Source organism: Antedon bifida, chromosome 2 (genome assembly GCF_963402885.1).
Source record: "Antedon bifida chromosome 2, ecAntBifi1.1, whole genome shotgun sequence".
Taxonomy (NCBI): Eukaryota; Metazoa; Echinodermata; class Crinoidea; order Comatulida; family Antedonidae; genus Antedon; species Antedon bifida.
In genome coordinates, this window is record NC_136227.1 from 8,130,692 (window position 1) to 8,156,532 (window position 25,841).

The following is a 25,841-nucleotide window of genomic DNA, read 5'->3' on the forward strand; positions in this document are numbered from 1 at the left end:
TTCCGTTTTTATTTCAGTTGTATTTTCCGAAACAAATTCCAGTGATTTTTCCATAACAGATTGTTTATTTTCTATTTCTTCCATTCTGTTGATCAATACCTGTTGATTATCTTTAATTGATTTAATTCCATTGTCAATTTTTGAGTTAATATCAGCTGCAAATTTCTGGAGCTCACTACGAAGGGCATTTATTTGTGCTGACGTGTCATTTGTAGTAGCGGCAGTTTCAATTGAGTCGGTTGTAGGCGTTGGATCGGCCGATTTTTTACTCTTTCTAGTACTCATTTTAATGATTAAATACTGTTAATGATGTGATTAAAGGTAAGATAACTTACTACTTTATGAAATCCAAAAGAATGACCAGGCGTAATTGGTGTTGGCAAAGTATAAAATATTTGATAAGCTGGTATATTTAGTTAATATATGTAATGATAAAACATGATGGTGATGAGAAACCATGGAAAGTGATACGATGATAGTGATAGTGACAATGATATGATGCTGAAAAGAATATTAAGATATCTATAGAGTTCTGCGGTGTGACGTCACAACGACAGAGGGCGCTGCAAGGTTGCAAGCAAACCAAAAAATGCGTTCAATGCTACTATGTTGATAAACTGTATAGATCTGTATTTCTATCAAATTATGTATCTTGGCTTGATTTTTTTTAACTTAAACTGTAGTTGCAGAATAAATAGATCATTAAAAACAAATATTTAGTGATCTTTTGAAATTTTAGTTTGTTTTTATTGAAAATTATTAAGTTTTAAAATGACTACTTCAATAAGCCTATTCTAAACCATTGGTGACCTGACCACGCAGCGCCACCTACCGTCGTGACGTCAGCACCGCAGAACTCTATATATTAAAAATGATATCAATATAGCGATATTGATATGATGCTGAAAATGATAATGGTATAATAATGGCATATTGAAACAGTTATACAGTAGTTCCCCTCCTTTGGGAAACCTCTATTAAGGGGACACTTTATGTGTAAAAACAGGCGGCAATATATGTTTTAACACTATGGCAAACCTTTATTTAGGGGACACCCCCACAAAGCACTTTATTGGGTCCCAAAAATGGTTCTACTGTATATTATATTAAAAATGATGTGATAAAGTGACAATTTTGATATTTTGCCAAAAATGATAACGATATACTGATGGTATTTTGACAGACATACTTCAAATTTAGTATTATATTATGTTAATAATTGTTAACCAATCCACATCAACAGAACTAAAATATTCAAATCAAACATTTGCATATCATGCATATTAATAACTAAAAATATATACTTTCAAAATGTTATTTTAATAAAGAAATAAAACAATGTAAAATAACTTACTCTTTTTGTTAGTATACTGGTTTCCATATTGGCTGGATGGTCTGTACATTGTGTAGTTGGTAGCAAAACTGCCTCCAAAACTACTGTTAGCTTTGTACGATGCGTAAGGATTTTGAGAACTGAAAGAGCCATGTTGGTGCTGGCTTGATTGAGCCGACTGTAGATAATAACAGAAGAGCCATATTTGACATACATATTCAACAGAAAACAATTTTAACAATAAAGGACGATGCAAAAATTATTCTACATCTAACAGCGAGTAACTCAACAAGTACCAATTACCAGATGGATAAACTATTTAATAATGTATCGTGTTTAAAAAAATCAAGTCTCATTTGAGGCTTAGGGAGTAAAGTTGAAAGAATGATTTACAACCCAGGCACTAGGTCAGGATTGAACCTTGGGATCGGAAAGCAAGCACTTTAACCACCGAGCTACACTACGCTCTTCAACCTATTTATGCAATTAAGCAAGTTTATTTTTGGTAACCATGCACACTGTTTTTTCAGTGACTTGCTCAAGTATTGCTCAGAATGTAAATCCCCCTTTGTGATAGAGGATAGAGTATTTTGAAAATAAGGAGATAATGCGTGTTGATCTCGGGAGTGGGGGAGGATTGAGTGTTTTTGAGTTTATAAAATAAAGTTACGAGTTCAAACAAATTTGTTTATTCGTACCGTTTTATTATTTTGCTATGATTTGCTGACCGGAATATTTGGGGTAGTTACTATTTTCAAGTGCCTAATTTACAATTAGTAATAGTAACCCACTACTCTAATAGTAACACCCCCCTCCCCTTTCTAATAGTAACAATCAAAGAATAATAACCCAGGGTTACAATTAGAAACAATTAGAAGATTTACGGTGTTGTATTAAAATAATTAAAATAAAAAAAAAATCTTTGGGAAATGTTTCATAGGTTGGATAGCCTTTGACCTTTGATTGGATTTGAATTCACTATAGTTTAGCATTGTGACCATAAGTGACTCTTACCTCTGATGAATGTGCAGCTACCGGTTGTGGAGGGGGAGCTGCAGCAGCTTGGGATGGCTGCTGGGACTGAGCAAGAGTCTTGGATGCAGAGTCTCTTGTGGCAAGTCTGCTAAGGATGTTGCGCTCTGTCATTTGGAGTCTTGCTGCTACTGGTGGAATACGAGACAGCGTGGCCGGAAGACGGGCTACATCTGATTTCATGTCGCTTAGGAGCTCCTCCAGTTGGTTCAACACTGATGATAAAACAAAAATATTTTAACCAGATTTGTATACATTTATAAGACATAGAGACGTGTCCACAAGTGTATAAAAAAGACAAAACACATTAATTTGGTAAAGATATTCTAAAAGAAGACCAGAAGAAGATGCCAAATCAATCTGGAATGTTAATTGGCTTCAACCACCTAAATGATAGATTTGAAAGCACAGGCAAAATTTAATCAAGTTAAAGTAGAAACCCCTCCTATTCAGGGGAAACTTTCCTGTGAAATGAACAAAGGCAATATATGTTAAAATTTCCAGCAAACCTCTATTTAGGGGACATTTCTATTAATGCTTGATTCCCACTAGGACGCACCACAAGGATTTAAACACAACCAATTATTATTTGAATTGTTAACTTTCTTACGTTACAATTATGTCCTTGCACTGCATCCCTGTGGGAGCCAAGGTTCATTTGGTGGGTTCTGAGGAGTCCCTTAATAGAGGTTCTACTGTATTAAAAATGATAGGCAGGTAAATAAATTTACCTTTGTGCAGTACAGCATTAGCTGGCTTATTGCCAGCCAGGCTCTCCTTGGAGAGATGTTGATGGCTTTCAGCAAGGCATTCAACTTCAGCGAAACGGGCATTTAAAGCCATGGCCGGGTGGTTGGGGTCCTGGGTAAGGTTCAAGTAAGCTGCACGTCGTAGTTGCTCTTCAATAACAAGAGCTTGCTCAAGAAGCTGTAGAATACAAATTGTAAATTAAATGAATTGTGGAAGTGATTGTGAAGAGTACTCATGGATGGACGCAACGACTTTTCGATTTGCACTGATTAGGTTAGGGCCTAGGTCCCATCACTATGATGCCAGCTTTCATTCAAGAAATGTAGGCTAGGCCTAAGCTACCAATGCTATACCTAAACATAGCTTGCCCAAGCCAAATTTAGTGGACCTACTGTATCTTTGTCTAGGTCCATGCAGTACCACCTGCCCAGTGGAATAACACCACACTCACTAGATTACCAAGGTCAAAACTAACTTAAATAGTATCTCATCTTGTAAGGGCGTGTGGCGCAGGGTGTTGGACGTTGGACTACTGATCGTGAGACCGAGGTTCGAATCCAACTCTCGCCGCATTGCTTGTATCCTTAGGCAAGACACTTTACTTACGCTTGCCTCTCTCCACCCAGGTGTATAAATGGGTACCCGGTTAGATCAAGACACAACTTTGCGCTGATTACTAGCTGCATTATGGAAGCATGTTTCCATACGTGTTTGGTCCAAAAAATGACTGGGGTAATAATGTTCAGCGCTTAGAGAGCTTGCTTGTATGCGCTATATAAGAATGAACTATTATTATTATTATCTTACCTTAAATCTTCTTGCAAGAAACTTGTTTTTCATCTCAAGGTAATTTCCCTTTCCAACGTCCACTTTGAAAGGTTCATTGATCAGTATGTAGCACTGGTCATTTTGAATGTCCTGCCAACGTCCATATCCATGTCTACAAACGCGGTCAAGGAAGCTATAATATAATAATGTACTTTTCCTAAAAAGGCTTTAAAACCATGATGGTTTGCACTCCTACAAGTGCCTGTATAACAACAAGATTTTCATCCTACAGTACTATAAAGCACAGTTCATAAAAACTTTGTGCACTAAAGGCACTATAACATTGTTTGTACACCTGTATTATCTGATAACAAGCACATTATTCATTACACAAAAGGATACTTTACAATGCCACTCAGCAGCCAGAAGTCATGCTTTCTGTGCCAGATCTCATCACCTCTGTCACCGGAACTCTTGGCAGCTCTTTCTTCATTCAACCAGAGAGTGTGCAGTTCTGTGAAGCCGCCATCAGCAATATTGAACACAAACGTCTTATCGTCCTTTTTCTCCTCCTTCACAACTTTATCTTCATCTTTTACTTCTTTCTTTTCTTCTTTTACGTCAACTGTCTTTGTTGCATCACCAGCTTTCTCTGCTTTTTCCTCTTTCTTGCCTTCATTCTCTTCTTCCTTTTCACCCTTCTTTTCTTCCTGTTTTTCCTTGTCTTCTGTTTTCTTCTCTTGGTCTTCTGTTTTCTTCTCTTGGTCTTCTGTTTTCTTCTCTTGGTCTACAGTTTCCTTTGCTTCAGCTGCAGTTTCCTTATTCTCTTCCTTTGATTCTTCAGACTTCTTTTCTTCTCCCTCCTTCTGTGCAATTTCTGCCTCCTTCTCTTCATTCTTTTCTTCTTTAGCTGGATCAACTTCCATCTTTTCTTCCTTCTCAGTTCCTTCATCTTTTTTTTCTTCATTTGATTCTTCTTTATCTGGTTTAGCATCAGTTTCCATTTTCTCTTCTTTCTCATCAGCTTTCTTATCTTCAGGTTGCTGTGCTTCTTTCTCAGGTTCCACTACATCTTTCTTTTCTTCCTTTTCATTTCCCTCTTCCTCTGCCTTTTCTTTGACTTCACCTTCATCAGTTTTTTTAGTGTCTGGTGCTGGAGAACTTGCAGACGATTTTGCCTCTTCTTTTGCAGCATCCACTGCTGGAGAGCCTGGAGCTGGTGAGGCTGCCTCTGACTTGGCTTCATCTTTAAGATTTTCAACCTTAGTCTTGGTGTCTGCATTGACTGCTGGTGAACCAACATTCTTTGGAGTCGGCACAGGTGATGGCGTTGCTGAAGATTGGCGCGAGCCTAGCTTGACATTCAAAGCATTGACATCCACTGATCCTGGTAAACTTATTTTTCCATTAACTGGTTCAAATTCTAGAACCTAAAAATATGAAAATAAAAATTAAGAAACATTTTTTTCATCTGGTTTTTATATTAACTATCTGTATACAATTCTTTACGTTAAACCATTCATGAATACGTACATGTTTTTTTTATGAAGCATGTTCAATAAGGATATTTAGGAAAAGGTTGGATGCTCACAAGACAATTTTAAAAGCATAATGAACACAACATACCTTCTTTCTGATAAGACTCATAACGCCAATCCTGGTCAACACATGTTGTCGTGACAAGCCTTCTCGTGGTACGCCATCAGAAAATGTTTCAGTGTTGTCTGAACCAGGTTCACACAGATGACGCATAAACAGCGACACGTAAGCTCTGTCAATTATAAAATATGAAAAAATCATTAATAATTTAACTGTTTTTAAAGATTTTTTTTCTTTTCATTTTTTCTAAATTTGTTATGAACATTATTGTTTTTGAGTTAACGCCATAACAAAATTTACTTACTTGAAATGTTTTTCTGGCTTTCCGCGTAAATCACGAACCATCCACTGTGAGTTGAAAGGATCTTGGGGTGGCATGCCCCATCGCATAATAGCATTTAGGAAAGCCTTACGTTGTCGAGCATTGAATCCCAATACCTAAAAAACACATTTATGTGTGAAAATTAAAGCATTTCTAAGGCTCTGTCTACAACTAGTTTGAAAAAAAAAATAATATGGTAGTGATATGACGTCATAGTTTCCATATATGGGAGTTGTTCATACTGTTAAATGCAATGTAAAATCAATGATTGTATTTACCTCAATACTACCACCAACTCTTGCCAATAGAGGCGGCAACTTATCTTTGTCTCTCTCCTGTCTTCTGCTACGTCGAACTACAAAAGAATTATTTTATACAAAATTATACAGAAGATAAAACATTTTCATACAATTTGTTATCTTCAAGAATATAAAGTTCTGTCGACACTATTCAACTAGTTTGACAAAAAAACTGTGATATGCCCCAATATGGTAGTGATATGCCCAAATATAGTAGTGATATGACATCACTATAGGCTAGGTCATCATTATCTACTTACGCTCTGACTTTTCATCAAAGTCTTCATCTTCCTCTTCGTCTGTGTGTACTGAATAGTCACTGTTGTAGTCACTCAGTTTGTCATCCCATGCTGAAAAATAAATTCAATATTTGTAAGAGTAATAAAAATACTGTGAAAAATAAAAACAGAATTGGCCTATTCCAAGTTTGTGGTGGGGGGGGGGGGATGTTGATATGGGTTGGCAATATATCTTTAATGATAATGAGCCATAGAAGACTATAAACAAAATCTGTAAAATTAAAACTGTTGTGTTAAAAAAGTTGAGCAGCGTTTTTTTAAATAAATATTTCTTGTTTATATAATCTCCATAGTGATAGTAAATGACAGTAGTTGCAGAAGCTATCAGAGCAGAAATTAATTTATGGGCATGCACAGACATTGATGTGGGTCTGTATAACGCAATGGTAGCCTAATAACATTGTTAAAACAGAAGGTTTAATGTTAGATGATTAAAATGAAGCAACCTAAATACGAGTTTGAATGAAAATATAATTAAAACAAATTACCAGCGTCTCCCTGTGCCCCATCGTTGTAGTTCACTTGCTTCCGGATCCTCTTTCCCTTTCCAAGGGTACGTGCCAAATCTTCTTGCTGTTGTTCGTAATGATGGCGGAGCAGCTTTTCCCAGTAGGCTGGATCCGAAGGCTCCAGCTCTTGCTTGATAACCTCTGTCTCTTCTTCATCAGACTCTTCCTCTTGTTTAGTGGTGTAGCTTGCCACTTTGAAAGAGCTCAGGTATTCATTGGCTCCCCACTCCTTCTCTTCCTCTTCGTCGTCGTCTTCTTCTTTCACCTCTTTGTCACGATCAAGAAGATCAGCAACTGCCTTCTCGTCCCAACGGATAACAGTTTCTTCGTCTGAAAATAAAGACATAAGATAATGTATTTATTTATAGAAATAAATAGAATGAGAAAATATGAAGAAACCAAGTTCATTATTCATTTTTCCGGTTTACCCAAGGTACTTACACACTACCCATCATAGATATTAAAAAAGTGGATAAAATGCCTGTCTCCAAATTATTGGATTGGAATGGCCTTGCCTTAACAGTTAAACAACTATTCTTACCCTTATATTTGTATATAATTAAATTAACTAATAGTCAATGGATTGGAAGGATAGGGAAGGAGGATTATTGAAAAATGTGATAGAAGGAATATATGAAAGTAAAACAAGAACAGGAAGGGAAATGGCAGATGACAAGGTAGGTAGCAGTCATTATTATATACCGGCACCTTTCAATTCACAGCATCTGAATGGTTAATCGTCAGTCTATAGTTATTGCCATGACTTCGTCTCGGGATATAGTATATCCTCCAGATCACATTGGGCTATATTTTTTACCATGCCCCTCAGTCCAGTAAATATTTGTATAATGTTGTATATATTTTGTATTATATTTCTGTTCACTGTATTTTGGATGCACCTTTGTATCAATACAGCTTCTAAATAAAGGTTAAAAAAGAGCATCTTATCAATATTACCTTTTCCATCTTCATCTTTGAAGAGTTCTTCCGTGCCAAACTTCAGGATGTCATCCAGTTCCTTCTTACTCATGGCAGCTTTGCTCGTGCTGCCTGCTCCAAGACCAGACCGCACCACCAAGTGAGTCAACATCATCTTCTTCTTTGCTACCTAATACATGACATAACACAATATGGTAACTTATAAAGCGTAAATTTCTCTTTCGTGGTGTATATAGTATTTAAAACAAATTAAATTTTAATTATAGAATTAATAATAGAGAACTCATACCTGTGTAATACGCTCTTCAACGGATGATCTCGTCACAAATCTATATATCATGACCTTGTTGCATTGACCAATACGATGCGCACGACTGAACGCTTGGATGTCGTTGTGAGGGTTCCAATCAGAATCGTAGATGATCACAGTGTCTGCCGTTGCCAGATTGATTCCAAGACCACCAGCACGGGTGGAGAGGAGGAACACCATCTGTGGAGCACCAGGTGCTGTGGAAGGAACCAGAAACATTTTTGCATAATTAAGTTGTTTGCATAATTTAGTTGCCTTCATAATTATTTGTTTGTATAATTAACTTGTCTGCATAATTAATTTGTTAATGTTTTGCATAATTAACTTGTCTGCATAATTAATTTGTTAATGTTTGCATAATTAAGTTGTCTGTATAATTAAATTGTCAGCATGTTTCCATAATATAGCTGCTTGCATCATGAGGCTTTTTGCATAAATAGGTCATTTGCATAATTAGTATGTTTGCATAATTTGACTTTCACAACACATTCTAATTCAATGATTTAGTAAGAACAACAAAGTCACTGCATTGCGAGTCAACCACTGTCATGCGTATGAAAGTCGTAACACGGAACTATACTCCAGTACTATTTTTACTCACAGTTGAATCTATCAATAGCTTCTTGTCGCAGACTTCCCGTAATACCGCCATCTATACGTTCGTATTTATAGCCTTCACCTTCACAGAAGTCCTCAAGTAAATCAAGAACTTTCGTCATCTTTAAACAAAAAATACACAAGAGGAAAATAATCTTTTTATGCTGCATTAAAACTAATTTAAAAGATTAAATGAATTTACTAATCATTGATATACTATTTTCGTTTCCACGATGGGATACTAAATCATTTGTCACAATATTAAGCATAATCATAGCTACAAGAGGCACAGAGTAGAACCTCCATTAAAGGGACACCTTTAGAGACATTTGGGGTTGCCTTCATAGGGGTTGGCTGGGTCTGGGCCTTGGACAGGAAAGTGTCCCAAAAGAAGGGGTTCTACTGTATTTTATTTACCACTCCAAATGCAACATGACAATGGCTTATTGTGGAAACCTTCAAAATCAGTCATCCGCGAATGATTATCTTTGTGAAAGAAGAACTTCACAAAATCATTCAGAAATCACACAACTATTTTGAAATGAATTTATTACCATACCTGTGAAAAGATGAGCACTCTATGTCCATCCACTTTGAGTTTTGTTAGCATCTTGCTGAGTAGGGTCAATTTGCCAGCAGACTTGGTCAAGGAATTCACTTCAAAAGCACCATTGGGCAGACGAGGCGCTTCCTGTGTATTAAAGAAAATATATATGATTTAAACACTATCAACCTACAACCACGAATATCAAAGACAAGGCCTATTCAAAATGCAACAATATAGATTTAGTCTGAAGGTAGAGCAGTTATATAGTAATAGTTCAACACTATCATACCAAATTTTTGATCAATTTGAATGTAGAAAACATAGTTTTGTAGTAAGCTCTGTCTACACTATCAAACAGTCTAAATATGGCAGGGATGTGCCCAAATATGGTAGTGATATGCCCAAATATGTTAGCGATATGACATCATCATGTCCATGTATGGGCATATTACATTTTGTTGATAGTTTGATAGTGTAGACAGAGCTTTTGAACAATTGATAAATAAGGTGCTTATTGTGTAGCATTGGTATTTGGCCCTGCAGGTTGGTTTTTGCAGATTGGTTTTCAAGTTCATCATACACTTTTCAATGTTTACAAAGGCTGACCGAGCAATGCATCGTGGTAACAGAAGAAATCAACCAATCAAATGACAAGAATACACTACAGAAACAGGTGTGTTATAAATAAGTTTGCAAAATCAAAACAATGAATGCTAACCATTGCTGCTGTAGGGAATAGGTAGGGATGGTTACAGCATTTCTTGAGGTCCATCATAATGTTGAGCAGTGACACTTGGTGCCCGCTACCTTTTGTGTTCAAAGCTTCAAAGTTACGTGTCAAGATGTACTTGTAGTATTTCCTGTAAATAAAAAAAGGCAATATAAATATTTATGTACAATTCAATAATTCAATGGTATACCTACTACAAAATTGAAGAACACATTGTATGTTTAACCCTTACACTCCTGACATTCACTCAAGCATAAGGGGTGTGGTACTGATCGTGTCACAGCCACAGATACCCCCTTTGATCTCTGGAGCACCCTGTTATTAGATTGCCTTGGTTGGATCCACACAAGAATTACACTTAACCACATGACAAAACGCATGTGGGACCATGAGAACCCTATTAAAGAAAAAAAATCCCATGAACTTACTTTTGGAGGGGTGAAAGGTCAACACGGACAATGAACTCGCTCTTTGAAGGCATATTCTTAAGCACATCTGCCTTGAGTCGACGCAACATGTGAGGTCCTAACATGTCATGCAGTTTTTTAATCTGGTCTTCCTTTGATATATCTTCAAATTCTTCTAAGAACAATTGAAGATTGCTGGAAAGAAAATAATAAATACAAATATATCATTGGTACAGTAAAACTCAATGGGGGTGTCCCTGAATCGGGGTCGATTGTAGTGTTAAAATATATTTTCCCTGTGTTTGTTGTACAGGAAAGTGTCCCCTTAATAGGGCTATCACCTGAATAAAGAAAGGGTAAAAAAAGAGAGCTTCAACAGTATAAGGTTCAAATATTAATTTTAAAGGGTGATTCTCTTAGTCAGTGAGTGATGAACATGGCCTTGCCAAATAAGGTCAATATACTTAATCTTTTACAAAAGCAAAACAAATACAGATACTTACTTGAATTTTGAGGAAGCCATAAAGTTGAGAAGATGGAACAACTCCTCCAGGTTATTCTGAAGCGGTGTGCCAGTAAGGAGGAGTTTAGACTGGATAGCGTAACCACTCAGGATACGGAAAAACTGCAAACAAGATCAAAGCAAATTTTTACATTAAAGTTAAACACTTAAGCTCTGTCTACACATCAAACTTTATGTGACAAAAAAATGTGATGTGACCATATATGGACATGATGATGTCATATTACTACCATATTTGGCCACATCACAATTTTTTATCAAATAGTTTGATAGCGTTGGCAGAGTTTTAGGTACTTGTAACTATTACTATTTACCTATAACTTATTGTAAAAAGCTTTGTCTACACTATCAAACTAGATTGACAAGAAAAGTTTGATGTGCCCAAATATGGTAGTGATACGACATCATCATGTCCATATATGGGCACATCACATTTTTTGTCTCATAAAGTGATTTCTTTCAGTTCAATCCTTAAGTACCTTAGACTGATTGTTCTTGAGTCTGTGTGCTTCGTCCACTACCAGTACTTCCCAGTCGACGGACTGTAACGTTCCAGCATCGATGCTGCACAGTTCATAGGAGGTCAACAAAACGTGGAATTTGACCGGGCAATCTTTGCGCATCCTGTACGCTTTCTTACCGCCCTTTACAGCATCGTCTTCAAACGAGAACTCATGCTCTCTGTTGAATGAAAAAAAAATTATTTGCTTTAAATAATGTAAGTGTGTAATGTAATTTAAGAGAAAAATCTGAAAAAAAAACAGTGATCTATGAAAGCAAGCATAATTATGAAATTAAGTCTGCGTAAGAAATCCATAGACATGCGTGACTAAGCAACGCTTTTCAAGTAACAAAATCATAAATCCTATTTACAGGTGTTTGATCGTACATTATGTAAATTTGATTACGGCCTATCAGGAGTTGTATTAGTATATCCTTGTATATATTTTCACCCACCTTATAACAGCTCTGCTGTCTTTATCTCCTATGTATGTAACAACATAAAAATCTGGAGCCCAGTATTCAAATTCACGTTCCCAGTTGACGATGGTCGACAGTGGCGCACTAATGATGAATGGGCCTTTTGAATGTCCCTAAAATAAAGACAAATAACACAATTCTTCATTGTTATTGAACATGAAGTTTGGTTTGGGCTTACTCACAAATACAAATAACTATAACAAATTATATTTTTGCTTCTAGTAGCAAAAATACATCCCATAATTAATGTATTTAGAAGGAACACAATTTTTTTTAAAGAGCATTGTTTTAAATTTAAAAATGGAACAGGAAAACATAATTTGTCAATGTGTTTAAACTAGCATTTCAATAAATAAAATTGTTTTTAAGTGTTTAGGGCACAATTGAACATTTAAACAAAATGAAAACATTAAAAAAACTAAATTAAAGTGTGGAAGGAGAAGGAACAAAAAAGGAAGAAGAAGGCACAAATTCAATAAAAGCATGTTTTCCAGATTTAGAGGAAAAGAACAGGAAAACAGAATATGCAAACTTGGTTAAACTCTCAATTCAACCCAATCACATGTCTTTAGGGCACAATTTTTTAGAACAGATCATTATAGTATGGTGAATAATTTTTTCCTTATAATAAAAATTAATACAAACACATACCTCTTTAAATAAACTGTACAAAAACACAATGGTTTGAATCGTCTTTCCAAGCCCCATCTCATCAGCTAGAATAGTGTCGGTCTTGTGAGACCAAGAGTAACGTAGCCAGTTAAGGCCTTCCAGCTGGTAGCCGTGAAGTGTCCCACCGCACTCGGTGATAAAATCCGGCTGGTGCTCGTACTTTTTGCGAGTCTAGAATAAAAGAGGACAAATTTCACGCTATTTACGAAAAGTTGAACATATCAAGTTTTTAAAGTAACATGCAAATTTCAGATTCTCAATTACAATTCTAACTCATAATTCCATTTTATTACAAATAGATCTCTGCTCATACCATTGTGTGACCTTTGACACCAGTATTATAGAATAAAGTCTAATTTTTTAAGTAAAATGTAAAATTATCTTTCCAAAGTTTAATATAAATTTATATCTAATTTTTTTTTTTATGGACAAAAATAATTTTTTTTAATTTACTAGGATCCAATTGGACAGAACTTTTAATAAATAAAATGCAAATTAATTTTAATAATTACATCAACAGGCTCCAACTTTTCTTTTTCTTTCTTCTCTTTTTTCTTATCTTTGTCATCTTTGACACCACCATCTTTTTTCTTCTTTTTATCTTTCTTCTTCTTTCCATCTTTAGATTCAATTTGATCCCTATAAAAAAAGAAAGCAAATTAGTATAGCAAAATCTCCTTTTTTACAGAAATGTTTGATAATTTATTGCTAAGATAATTAGTAGATAGGAAAATTGACCAAAATTGCAATTTTTGGTAGAGGCCATCGACAAATCTCATGATAAAGTAAACTGCCACTATTGACTAGAGTTGACCAATGATGATGATATGTCAGTATATTCTATATATACTCCGGTACTCATGGTAAAGGCCATCAACAAACCTCATGATAAAGTGGAGATACTTACTTCAAATTAAAGAAATAATCTATCTGTTTCTGTCCATCTGGCATTTTGCGCACGGCATCCTCCAGTTCCCAAGCACACTGGTCGTACGGCAGCATCCTCCATTTGATGAAGTACCAGTTGCAACCAGAACGATCCGTCTTCATGTTGATGATCCTCTGGATCTGAAGCCAATCTGGTGAGATGCCGTAGCGATAGAAACGTTTCTCAAGATCCAGATGATCTGGATCTCCAACATCATCATCTGGTTTTGGTGCCTCTTGTTTCTTGGGGTCGTTCGCTCCACCGTAGCTCTCACCATCTTCTAGCGGAGGTGGTTCTTCCATGTCTGTTTTGCGGATGTAGTTACGATGCATGATGGTGTGAAAAACTTCAAGCTATTGACAGAAAAAAAAGAGATAAAATTAAAGATAAAATTAAGTGTAGTCTGCATCTGGTATATTTTAAAGCTCTGTCTACACTATCAAACTTTGTGACAAAAAAATGTGATGTGCCTATGGACACGTTGACATACCACTACCATACTTGGGCACATCACACTTTTTTTGTTAAAACTAGTTTGATAGTGTAGACAGAGCTTTACTACAGTAGACCTAAATAGATTATTATTTTAGAAAAGTAGGAACAATTCTATATTTGTAAATTGATGCATGTAAAGTAACTTAAACTGTACCTGTAATTCAGACACCCAGTCACAGTGCCAGTATGACATGCTGTGGAACTTGCAGAAGAACTCTCGCGTTGGTTTCACACCGGGTTCTTTCTTGGTTGGACTGCCACACTCTGGATCCAGAGGGTCCATGTTTACTGGTGGGGTCGTCCAACGCCATGTCAGTATCTTCTGTACTCTGCCCTTCGGAGGTTCACACTGTGAAAGAAGACAAAGCATTAGGAAGTACAGTAGTGATTGTTCACACTTAACCTGACACTGAAGTACAGATGTGGATCAGAAGGAGAATAATAAAAACCATCAGGCTAAATATAAACAGTACCGGTAGTTACACTTAAGTACATGCGATTGTTATTTATTTATACGATAAAACAGGGGGGAAATGGCTAAATCAGCACTGTGGTCATGTTACACAGTTGTCAAAACAATATAGACTATCTGACAACTTAACCACTTCTAAACTCGTAGAAAGTAGGAAGCCTTTTGCCATTTTTCTCCTCACTGAAAATGAAAGGCATTATAAATACAAATTGTAGTGGTTGTTCTTAGTGAAATATAATAAAATGATTGTTAACATTCAAGAAGAATACAAAATGGTAGTAGAAGATAAGATAGATAATTTCTGTAAGTTTTAACTTTATAATTATTATTAATTGCTTTATTCATTACAGTTCTAATGACTGGGATATTTATTCAAAATAGCAAGTAGACTATTTACCGAACATCGTGGACATAGCCACTCCCCATCTGGTATTTGCTTCAGCGGCGGATTCAGACAGAAGATATGATATGACAATGGACACTGATCACAGCACAGCAACTCGCCGCCATCATGGCAAACACGGCAGAATTCCATGTGTTCATCTGGCTCCTCTTCCGCTTGGATTCCTTCTCCTTCCTGCAGGAATCAAAAGGATAGTACTTCTTAATTCCCAATAACTTTTAAACAATGGAAATTTTCCTATAATCTTGCAATTCAAAGGAATGTCTTCAAAAGAGCATTATATATTACACTTACTAAAATCATAAAGATATATTTTCCTCAAAAACATGAAAAAATAAAGATTACTAAAATCAGACTTTTTAATCACTTCTGTAGAAAAAAACCCTGAAAAATGAATGTGTTCACTTATAAAATGGTTAAATCCAACCAAAACCAATTTTAATATTTTTGCGTTTCAAATAAGTTTTTTCAAAACTTACACAGTGAGGGCAGCTCCACTTGCCTTCAGGAGCAGTCTCCATCTCGGGATCAAGGCACACCAGATGGTAGGCTCTGGGACAGGTATCGCACAATATGATCTCTCCACCTTGTTGGCAGACTTCACAGTAATCCTGATGGTCAGTCTACCAGATATTAATAACACAGCGTTATTAAATGCTTACACTACAATATTCAATTTGATTCCATGAAGCTCAGCTTGTATCACTTTTGCAACTGCAAACAACTAGTTGTTAAACTGGTTTAGAAATCTGGTTGCAAAATCAATACAAGTCTGGCTCAAGGACACACCAGATAATATAAGCATGGAAATCCCTTGTGAAATGATCTCACAATCAAACCTGTCTATACGGTATATAGGAATATAACTACAAAGTACCCTATAAGAATCAATATTAAATCCCAATGATATTTTATATGAACGTATTATTTACGATAAATGGCAGTATTTTGAAATATAACGTGCAGCCATGCTTGCTAGGAGGTAAATAATATTAGGCAAAAATTAATGAATGATAATAATCTTTCATGCAAAAATAAATATTAAAAGTACTTTTATTTTCATCATCAAGCAACAAAAATAGTACCTCATAGCCATCTTCGCCAGGAAAACCGGCTGTTTTCTTTTTACGTTTCTTCTGTGGTTTGCGGGGCTTAGGACGACGAGCCGTCGTTTTAGCCGCTGTGTCTGAGGTCGAGGGCGCCTCTTCTTCCAGCAGTTCACTTTCGCTAAAATTACTGCCACTGTCGCTCTGCAACGTGATCAGAGAATTGGCATTTTTTTCGCATTTGTCAGAAAACCGACACTAAGGGAATTTTTAACTAGTTAAATTATCGCGTACAGTTCATATTCTACCTATACTCAATTTTACATTTACTAACATCATCTTGGCCAGGTAGTAATTAGCGTGTACATCTTTTTAAAGAACAGGTCAAGGGTCATTAACCCATGCTGTACAAAGCATCATAGCACACTTATGTTAGTAAAAAAATCTATATGAGGAGGTACTACAAGCCTACTTTGATACCATTTCGTTCCTCATTTCCTTACACTTTGTGTTTGTTTATTAGGCTTCAAACTAAACTAAATGAAATTATTCATAAGAAACTGTTCAAAATATTAACATCAGATGATAACACTTAGGTCAAATGTCATGCACTTAGTTGGGTAAATGGAGACATGCTAGCTAGTTAAAAAGACGAAACATAATTACTGAAGAAAGTGAAAGAAGAATAAAAAGAACGGAATGAGAATGGAGAAAAATAATACTATTCAAGCACATATTAATCATGTAATATTGTAAACACATTATAAAATATTTTTTTTTAATTCGAACAGCAAAATCATTGTTCCCTAAAAATACTAATTGTGTTTTACTTCATATTTCCAGTACAGTACATTTAAACTTTATTGGAAATGTTTTTTTCTTGGTATGTACTTACAGTGGATGCCTTTCGTTTTCTACCTCCAAGTTTTATTCGTAGAGGGGCAACCTTTTTCGTCTTCTTTTTCTTCTTTACTATAAATTCAATAACACAGCACAAATGTAAATCAGGCACATTACAATCGTTGTAGTGTACGCATAAATTTAGATTAGATAGTGTGTGTATTTTCTATAGACGCCATTGGTGAATATGTATGAACATTTTAAGATGATAGCTACTTCCAACTAGTAGTCTCTGAGCTACAGTAACTGGAATCGCATCTTAATTTAATATACTCGAGTGATGCAAAGAATCATCAATAGACAAAATGATCTCTACATTGCGATTGGTTGCCTGGAAACGGCAATGTTATGGTTAACAGATCTTTGTCCAGAGACTAGACTGATGAATTTTTGTTTATTGAAGGACAGTTTGCCAAGGATATAATGTTTTACCCGGCAATTGACAACTCAAATCGCCATTTATTAATTCGCAAATGCATGAGCGTAGGTTAAAATTGCTTTCCCCTACTTCATGTCAAACCATGATAATGTACTGTAGACACTAACCTTCATCTTTAAAAGGATTAATCAGTGAGAACTCCCTCCAGAGGGCTGCAAGCAAGGTAATCATCTTGCCCGGCGAGATCTTCGGGCACTTTTCTTGAATGAGGGGTCTAATACCGATGCAATACTGTTTGTACGTGGTCATTTTCTCGTAGTCTTCATCCTCGTATTCCATTTCAAACTCTTCGTAGCCAAACTCGTGCATAAGTTGTAGAGAGCTCTTTTGTTCTTTAGGTTCCTAATGGATGAAATAACATTAAGTATCACAGTATGGTGTATAATAATACTTTGATATTAGTTGGTACTTAATGCACAAAGCCTCTAAGCGCTTCACATTATTACCCTGGTCATTTTTGGATCAAACATGTATGGAAACATACTCCCATAATGTCGCAGCCAGTAACCGGTGCAGTTGTGTTTTGACCTTACCAGGTACCCATTTGTACACCTGGTTGTCTAAGGATACAAGAAATGTGACGAGTGTTGGAATCTAATTCGCAATCATTAGTCTGGAGGCTATCACATGTTGGGGTCGTCTAAATGTTATATCACATTTATGTTATTATGACCGACACTTTTTAATTAACACTTACAATTGGGCAATTCCACGGTAACTAATTGATATTCTGACACAAATTTGAATTTTCAAACACATGTACCATCAGTACTTTTATTAATATCCTCAAACAAATATAATATTGTGATAACAAATAGCATTATAAAGTATACAGAGTGACTTTTTTTCTTTTTTAACAATTTCTATTATTAAAAAAATGATATTAATATGTGCGGTAACTAATTGAGGCAAATCCGACATTGCATTTGTAGCTATTGTTCATTTTATAAAAACTCTGTGAATTTAGAGGCCTAATGTTATTAATATGGTATTGATTTGAATCCATAGGGTATAACAATGAATGCAATACCTTTGATTTAAAAAAAAATTGAGTTATCATAAAAATATGATGATATTAATAGACATGATTCCGGTAACTAATTGATGGTAACTAATTGAGACTGGAAAAGTTAAAGTAATGTGTAACTGATTTAGGCATTTTTTTAAATGTCTAAATACATATTTTAAAGATAACTTTAAAAATATATCAAAACAAAAGTATATCAAACTATAACATACAACAATGTATGTAAATGAACTGAAACACGTCTAAAATGATATTGAATTTTACCAATTTCATATAAGACAATATTATAAATTCGTAAAAAATCTGAAAGTCTGACAATTTTAAGTTTAACCAATGGTTTTATGGTATCACATTGAATCTTAGTGTTAACAATTCATTAGTTTATGTTTTCTTTCAAAATAATTGATTTAATTTTAAAAATATGATGATATTATGACAAAATATTATGGTAACTAATTGACGGTAATTAATTGACAAATATATTTTCGAGAAAAGAAATATATTTATCTGTAATTATGAGAAAATATTTAATTATAAAATATTTGTATATGCACCATTAAGGAGTACTGTAGGCATACAAACAAATTAAGTTTACATTATACTCAATTTTGTCATGTCAGACTCAATGTTACCTATAGTGAGTACACTATAGCATAAAACATGACAGCAATATTTAAAAGTCCATCTTTACGTAATCTCAATTGTCAATGGATTGTTATTGTTTTTGCTTAGTTTGCTTCAGGGATAGCATTGTCAAAGAGGTATTTTTCTCTGTTATCCATAAATGGTGCTGGTAAATGTTGCAATATTTGTTTTTTGTAAATGACGCCAAATTTGTCTGTTACATCTTTAGCAATAAAGACTTTCCCTGCACGATCGCTTTTGCGCAGATGTGTAACATATATCTAATGATTGTGCATCTCAGTTATCAGAGCAACATATTTTTTAATTCTATTGCTATCTGTCTCGTACTCGATTAGGACAAAGTCACCACACTTGGGAGGATGTTTCAGTTCAAATGAAGGTGTGGATGTGGGATTCTTGGCGGGATCTCAATTGATATCCCGGTTAAAAATCCCGTTCGTTTTTTATCATTATTTAGCATTATCCTGGGAATACCGAATTTTTGTGAATCCCGATGAAAATCATGTTACGGGATGGGTAATCGGGATTCTCAAAAGATTGGGACGTCCGGGATCCCAATATTTTCGACCGAAATTCCCGACCAAAAATCCTGATTTTTCGTGAATCCCGATGTAAATCCCGATACGGGATGGGTAATGGGTGCCAAATAAGAAACTGATCATTTGCATAATAATAGCACATGCAATGAAAAGGCATAGAATTATATAAACAACTTTGAGAGTGTATTATCTAAAACATTCTTTCAATAATTAGTTTATTACAACTTACTAGTGTTGAACAATACAAATTAACACTTGTCAATATGTTACTGTCAATTAGTTACTGGTTGGGTAACTAATTGATATATTTAATATGACAATAACTTATTAATAAACGTAAATAAAAAAATTAAAATAACCTCACTAGCTACCCCTACTAAAACTTGCTAGAAATGTAAAGTTTTGTTTTTTAAACATCTCAATTTTTTCTGAAAACCTAACTTTTTTATGTTTTCCGGTAACTAATTGATGTAATATTAGCATTCATATTTTCGCATATTAATGAATACGAAATGAGGCAAAAGAAAATTTGAATGGTAAATATATGTTCATAGTAACCCATGTGACCATATTAAACTAGATTTTATTATAATTACAAGCCTATAGCTATTTTATTTTTGTGATTCTTAATTGTAAATTTTTATCAAATTCTGTGAAAAAATATATTTATGATTTTAATCAATATTTATTGAGGATATTATTTGAAATTTTAAAATCTGAATTTAGATCTTGAAAATATAGATTTTCAGCTTTAATTAGACACCAAAATTGTGAAGATAGAATGAATATGAAAATGTTGGTGTCATGTCAGGTTTGCATGGAATTGCCCAATTATAAAAATGCTAATTATTCAAGGATTGCTTCTTTTTTTTCACAATTAAACCACTGGGTTACAGTAAGTAGATATATAGTTTTTTACTAATATTAATAATCCTAGATAGCAGCTATACCTTGGGTAAAGAGTCCTTTCTTTTCTTCTTAGGTTTGGCACCAGCTATAGCAGGAGGAACATTGCCAGCAGCAGCAGCTGCGGCGGCAACTTCCTCTTGTATGATGGCATCAAGATCAAGTTCATCATCGTCATCCTAAAAACAGAAAATAATTTGTATATACTTTATATCATGTTACACATAGAGATGTAATCCAAAAGTTTAGGAGATCACAAGTACCCATAGAGGTTTCTTGGCTAGGTGCTTGTTGAAATTAGGATGGGTTGTGAAGCAGGTACATTCAGGTACTCATAGGCTGGGTTGAAGCAGGCCTGGTTGAAGGCTACAAAAGTGTTATGCCTGGCTGGGTGGAAGACTTTGAAGGTGGATGTTCTCTCACAGTATGCAGAGAAATATAGGGGTGGGTTTCCAAAAGTGGATAAATATTACAATTTAGTATACAAATAAAAATATACAATAACTAGATGGTACTCCGAGAGTACAAACCTCCGCCTACTGTAAAATTCCCCTACATAAAATGCCCCCTGAATATTTTTTTTTTAATTGTTTTTATTAGTTCTAAGTGTAAATATGTTAACTGCACACTACAAAGTTGTGGATGACAGTGTGGTGTAGTGGTTATGTATCCAGCCTCTCACAGTTGAGATCGCTGGTTCAAGTCCCACTGAGGTTTTTTTTTTATTATTTTTTTATTTCTTTTTTTGTTTGTTTTTTGTGGACCTTGATCTTTGACCCTGATCCTTCAAAATGTAACCACAATTATATGATGTGTCATTGATCATTGTGGCTAAGTTTGGTGAGAATCGGATAAAAACTGTGGTCTCTAGGCAGTAAAATAGTTTTTTGTTAGTTGTGACCTTGACCTATGACCTTTTCCCCTCAAATTCGAACTCGTTCAAGCTTTTTGGTCATAGATCATTGTTGCCAAATTTGGTGAGAATCGGATAAAAACTGTGGCCTCCAGGCTGTTCACAGACACACACACAAACACAAACATACAGGGGTGAAAACATAACCTCCTTGGCGGAGGTAATAACAAAAACATTACATTGTACTTTTGGGTACTCAGGTTTTATTGAGTGGGTGCTGTGTTGGAAATAGGTTGGGTAGAATGTTTTATGCTGGGTGGAATATATTCAACTGGAGAACACGCATCACAATATTATTGAGGACCACTCTAAAATAATGCCCATTCCATGATCTAGTCAATGGTTTTTAATTTGTAAAGCGCCGAGATAAAACTTAAAGATGATCTATGTAAAGGAAGAACATTGTTTTTGCCAGCACCCACAGACCACTGCGAAACATATAGGCCTACTGATTAATTATGTTGTGTAGCCAATTAATTAAGTACAATTGTGATGTTTTGAAAAACCCAATGCAATATGAACTAAATAAGATTAAAAATGAAAATTAATTTGTTAAATTAAACATACATCTCCCGCATCACGTTTTCTCTTCTTTCCTGCTTTTCCTTCTTTTTTCTCCTTCTTTTTATTCTTTCGCTTCTTCTTTTTAGGGGGTGTATCTCCATCAACTGCAGCAAAACAATTTATTCAAAATCAATGAATAAAGAAAATAATGTTAGATTAAATATTTATGCAAGTAAAAACCAAAATAACTTTCAACTTTTTACATATTTATTAACATTGGCAGTGCCATTAACAAGCATAAACATGTATTTTTCTATTATTATTATTATTAATTCATATAATAGCCTAGTAGGATCTAGGCCTAGGCCTATATTATATTGAAAATACATTATTAGGTCTACTTTAAAAGGGAGAGCAGATGGCTTGGCTAGGCTAACAGAAATCTTATCTATTGTTCACGCAGCCTAGCCAAACAAAACCAGCAGCGGTTAGTGAACCATAATCTCGGTCGTTTTCATTTTCGACGAGGTAAATTCACGGAAAACAATCAAATGCTTATATTTCTTTAAAATGAAAAGTATTATATCACATTTAAAAAACAATATTACATTTAGAAACAAGTTAATGTTTTGTTGATGTTAATAATGATCGCCGGTTCGCGAACTTAAAAATCAATTTCGATCAACAGACAACAGATCGATGCTGGACTCGACTATTCCAATACACATGCCCGGCGTTTCTATTCGCAGCTCACATGTTAAAAAAGAAAAGTCTCGCTAGCTAGGCCTACATTAAAATACAATGATTTACCAGTTGGTTCTCCAATTGTTGTATCTGGTTCTGGATCTGGGTCGACAGTGGTGTCTATGTCTTCATTGGTTTCGTCCAAACCTGCTTCGGCTTCAACCTCTTCTTCCTGATCCAGCTGATCCTCACCTCCGCCGTCGCCATCCAGTTCTTCCGTCTCTTCTTCTTGCCCTTCCACACTTTCAATCGGCAAATTTTCACCTTCATCGCCACTCTGGCCTGACCCAGACATTTTATAAATATATCAGTACAGGCTCTGATATATTTTAACACCGTCAAGTAAATAAATTAACAATAATTTACACACGGCAATTACTCCCAGCCGTAGAAAAATGAAGATGGCGCGGTGTAAAGCTCACCCCCCACGACAAAAGGGTGGAAAAATACCAACTGACCATGCGCAGTGTGACGTAATTAGCATGGGGATATCCCATAATATTGTCTAAAAGTATCCCATAATAGTAACTAATGAAGCCTCCCTTTGTGACGATTAACTAAATTGGTGAAAAAAATATATAAACTGTAAAATCTTATTAATGTCAATTGCAATAGGAATAATTGTATAAAACATCGAATTATCTAATACTCAACAATTGTTTAATTAGCAAAACATAAACAAACATTAAATTTCTTATCAATTGAAAATATACAATTTTATATAGGATGCTTACATTTTATACATAAGGCTCAATATCTGTTTATAGGGACTACAAGAAAATAAAAAATATATATAGTCTGTTTTTTAGTGCAAATTCTGCTAATTAGTGTAACATTTTTATGTTGTAATGTGTGTATGTTCATACGCCCGGAAATGATGACGGTCGCATTAACTCAACACAAAACACGACATCCCATAATAATAATTGACTACTTGCAAAATGCACCATAAAGCAGGAACTTAGCAATATTAATAAGTAAAGGCAGATATGGTACAAAGACATAACTTTAATAATATCTTTTTAAATATGAATTCATATTAGTTTTAATGCTTGTGAATACGGCGCATTAGGTCTATATATAGGCCATAGTTTCATGATTTTCATTTTCTACGAAAAAATAAATAAATATCCTTATGTAATATAAAATACAATATTTTGAATATGTCTTTTATTATATTTGTACGTAGCTCCTAGAGGTAATAGGCCTGTTTTAATTATGAATATCAACTCGTCATATGGGCCAACATTATTCTAGGCTTGGACACATTTCACATTTTAAGAAAATATGCGCATCCAATGTGGACTGTCTCTACATTTTAAAATATATACTGTAACTTATAATATAAAGAATAGGCCTATGCCTTATTGATATAGACCTATGCATAAAATCGCTATAGTCTACACAATCATTTTATATGCCGTGTAAATACCCCTTGACTATCATAAAATGAAGTTCTTCTATGAAAATAGCGTTGAAGTCTAGTTGGCCGCCGTCTGCACACGTTTAATTTTTAAAGTTCGCGCCCTTAGTCGATTCTCCAAGAAACGCGAAAGCGCGCACATGTTTATATGGACAACGGAAGTGCGTGACCATAGTCATGGTTGCAATAATTATTGCCGCGTTGTTGCCATAGATACAATGCTGGGAGGAGGAAGAGTTTTCGCACTTTTTTATGACCACCAATTAGGCTATATCGTTTTGTTAGAGAATTATGAAAAAAAAGAACCATTTTAATGGTTGTAGGCTATACTTAATGTTGTTTTTGTTTATGTTAAACGTCTTGTCTCGACTAGAAACACCTTATTGTATTGTAGGCCTGAATCGAATCCTCAATTACGGTGTAAAAATGTGGTATATAGATGATATAGGGTAACGGCTTTGCTAATTAATAGGTCTTTATAAGCTTTGTTTCAGCTATGTCTCTGCAAAAAAATATCCGATTTAGGCCTATTTAATTGGCAGTTGTCACTTGGATAGCTGGTAACATACCACAGTAGGCCTATACGATTTTAGACGGCAACAAGTCCAAAAATGGGATGCGAGTATTCAATAAGCATGATCAGTCTTCAATTTTCCATGTTCACGCGAATCCGGTGTCCGGTTAAATAATTGGCACCATGTGCGCGAACGTCAGCACATTGCGCAAAAAAAGGTGGCGTTGCCTTCTAGTGGGAATTGAACCACGCTTTATAATATACATAGATAGATAGATTTATATAGCGCAAATAAAGCGTGGCTACCACTAGAACGCAACGCAGCGACGTATCGACGCAAAGTGTTGTATTGCGTAATCACAAGTGGGAACCGACGACGCAATAGTGCTGCAAACATCGCAGGTTTGATTTCACACGCGGTGGCAAACACATTATTAAGCGTGGTTCCCACTAGAACACAACGCAGCGACGTATTGACGCAAAGTGATGCGTAATCACAAGTGGGAACCGACGACGCAATAGTGCTGCAAAAATCGCAGGTTTGATTTGACGGGGCAAACACAATTATTGGAAGGGCATTTGCTTACGTTGCGTAGATTGCGTTGCTAGTGGAAACCAAGCTTAAACGATGTCTCTATGCGCTCTCGGACAATAAAGCGTGGTTCCCACTAGAACGCAACGTAGCGACGCAAAGTGCTGCATTGCGTAATTACAAGTGGGAACCGAAGACACAACAGCACTGCAAACATCGCAGGTTTGATTTCACACAGGCGGGGGCAAACACAATTATTGGAAGGGCATTTTCTTACGTTGCGTCGTTTGCGTTACGTCACAAATGGGAACCACGCTTAAAACTGGGGATCAGTGTCGGATATTGCTCGTTTACCTCCATGATTGATCAAAGCAGTAAGTTGCGTTCCGCTTAAGTTTGTTGCCAGAATTAGTTGTTAGCGGACTATTCGGATTCATATTCTCGCACTATTATCTCTATGGTTACATTTAATTCAACTCATTCATTCATTTAACTGAAATACAGACGTTTTTTTGTTAAAAAAAATAACTTTGACTTCCAGTCAAAGTTTTCGATCAAAACATATCCCATAATGAAACGCGCTTGTTTAATTGGCTACTCTGTATGCATAATCATAAAACTTCCTCACGATCTGTGTGAAAATACCTTCTCAACCGTGACGAGTTGTAAACAATCCTAATTAGCATATGCATAATGCGTACTCGTGGTTTGAAATCTCGCGACGATTTTCCAGACAAAATGTAATCAAATCAATTTACCTGTTAATTACGTAAACTACTTGTTTTTGGCTCGAA

General features: G+C 35.3%; 1 protein-coding gene across 8 annotated transcripts in view; it reads right to left on the reverse strand.

The window, feature by feature from the left end:
- Positions 1-23,009, reverse strand: part of LOC144836111 (chromodomain-helicase-DNA-binding protein 4-like) — a 31,102-nt gene extending 8,093 nt beyond the window's left edge. For 7 of the 8 annotated variants that reach the window (XR_013611149.1, XM_078691306.1, XM_078691303.1 and 4 more), the window contains exons 1-31: positions 22,645-23,009; positions 21,898-21,998; positions 20,462-20,596; positions 17,408-17,642; positions 16,857-16,933; positions 16,001-16,165; positions 15,395-15,538; positions 14,910-15,089; positions 14,195-14,389; positions 13,525-13,898; positions 13,130-13,256; positions 12,597-12,788; positions 11,922-12,058; positions 11,444-11,645; positions 10,945-11,066; positions 10,463-10,636; positions 10,023-10,164; positions 9,317-9,448; positions 8,762-8,879; positions 8,140-8,357; positions 7,869-8,019; positions 6,891-7,241; positions 6,364-6,453; positions 6,083-6,159; positions 5,787-5,920; positions 5,510-5,654; positions 4,286-5,313; positions 3,923-4,055; positions 3,097-3,292; positions 2,348-2,580; positions 1,355-1,511 (exon numbers count right to left, since the gene is read on the reverse strand). Coding sequence is in view for 7 of the 8 variants with exons in the window: in XM_078691306.1 (XP_078547432.1) it covers positions 1,355-1,511; positions 2,348-2,580; positions 3,097-3,292; positions 3,923-4,055; positions 4,286-5,313; positions 5,510-5,654; positions 5,787-5,920; positions 6,083-6,159; positions 6,364-6,453; positions 6,891-7,241; positions 7,869-8,019; positions 8,140-8,357; positions 8,762-8,879; positions 9,317-9,448; positions 10,023-10,164; positions 10,463-10,636; positions 10,945-11,066; positions 11,444-11,645; positions 11,922-12,058; positions 12,597-12,788; positions 13,130-13,256; positions 13,525-13,898; positions 14,195-14,389; positions 14,910-15,089; positions 15,395-15,538; positions 16,001-16,165; positions 16,857-16,933; positions 17,408-17,642; positions 20,462-20,596; positions 21,898-21,998; positions 22,645-22,873 (6,094 nt within the window). In the remaining variant the exon portion in view is untranslated. The remainder of the gene's footprint in view (positions 1-1,354; positions 1,512-2,347; positions 2,581-3,096; positions 3,293-3,922; positions 4,056-4,285; positions 5,314-5,509; positions 5,655-5,786; positions 5,921-6,082; positions 6,160-6,363; positions 6,454-6,890; positions 7,242-7,868; positions 8,020-8,139; positions 8,358-8,761; positions 8,880-9,316; positions 9,449-10,022; positions 10,165-10,462; positions 10,637-10,944; positions 11,067-11,443; positions 11,646-11,921; positions 12,059-12,596; positions 12,789-13,129; positions 13,257-13,524; positions 13,899-14,194; positions 14,390-14,909; positions 15,090-15,394; positions 15,539-16,000; positions 16,166-16,856; positions 16,934-17,407; positions 17,643-20,461; positions 20,597-21,897; positions 21,999-22,644) is intronic. The other variant, XM_078691304.1, reaches the window with a different exon arrangement.
- Between the last annotated feature and the right edge of the window lie 2,832 nt (positions 23,010-25,841).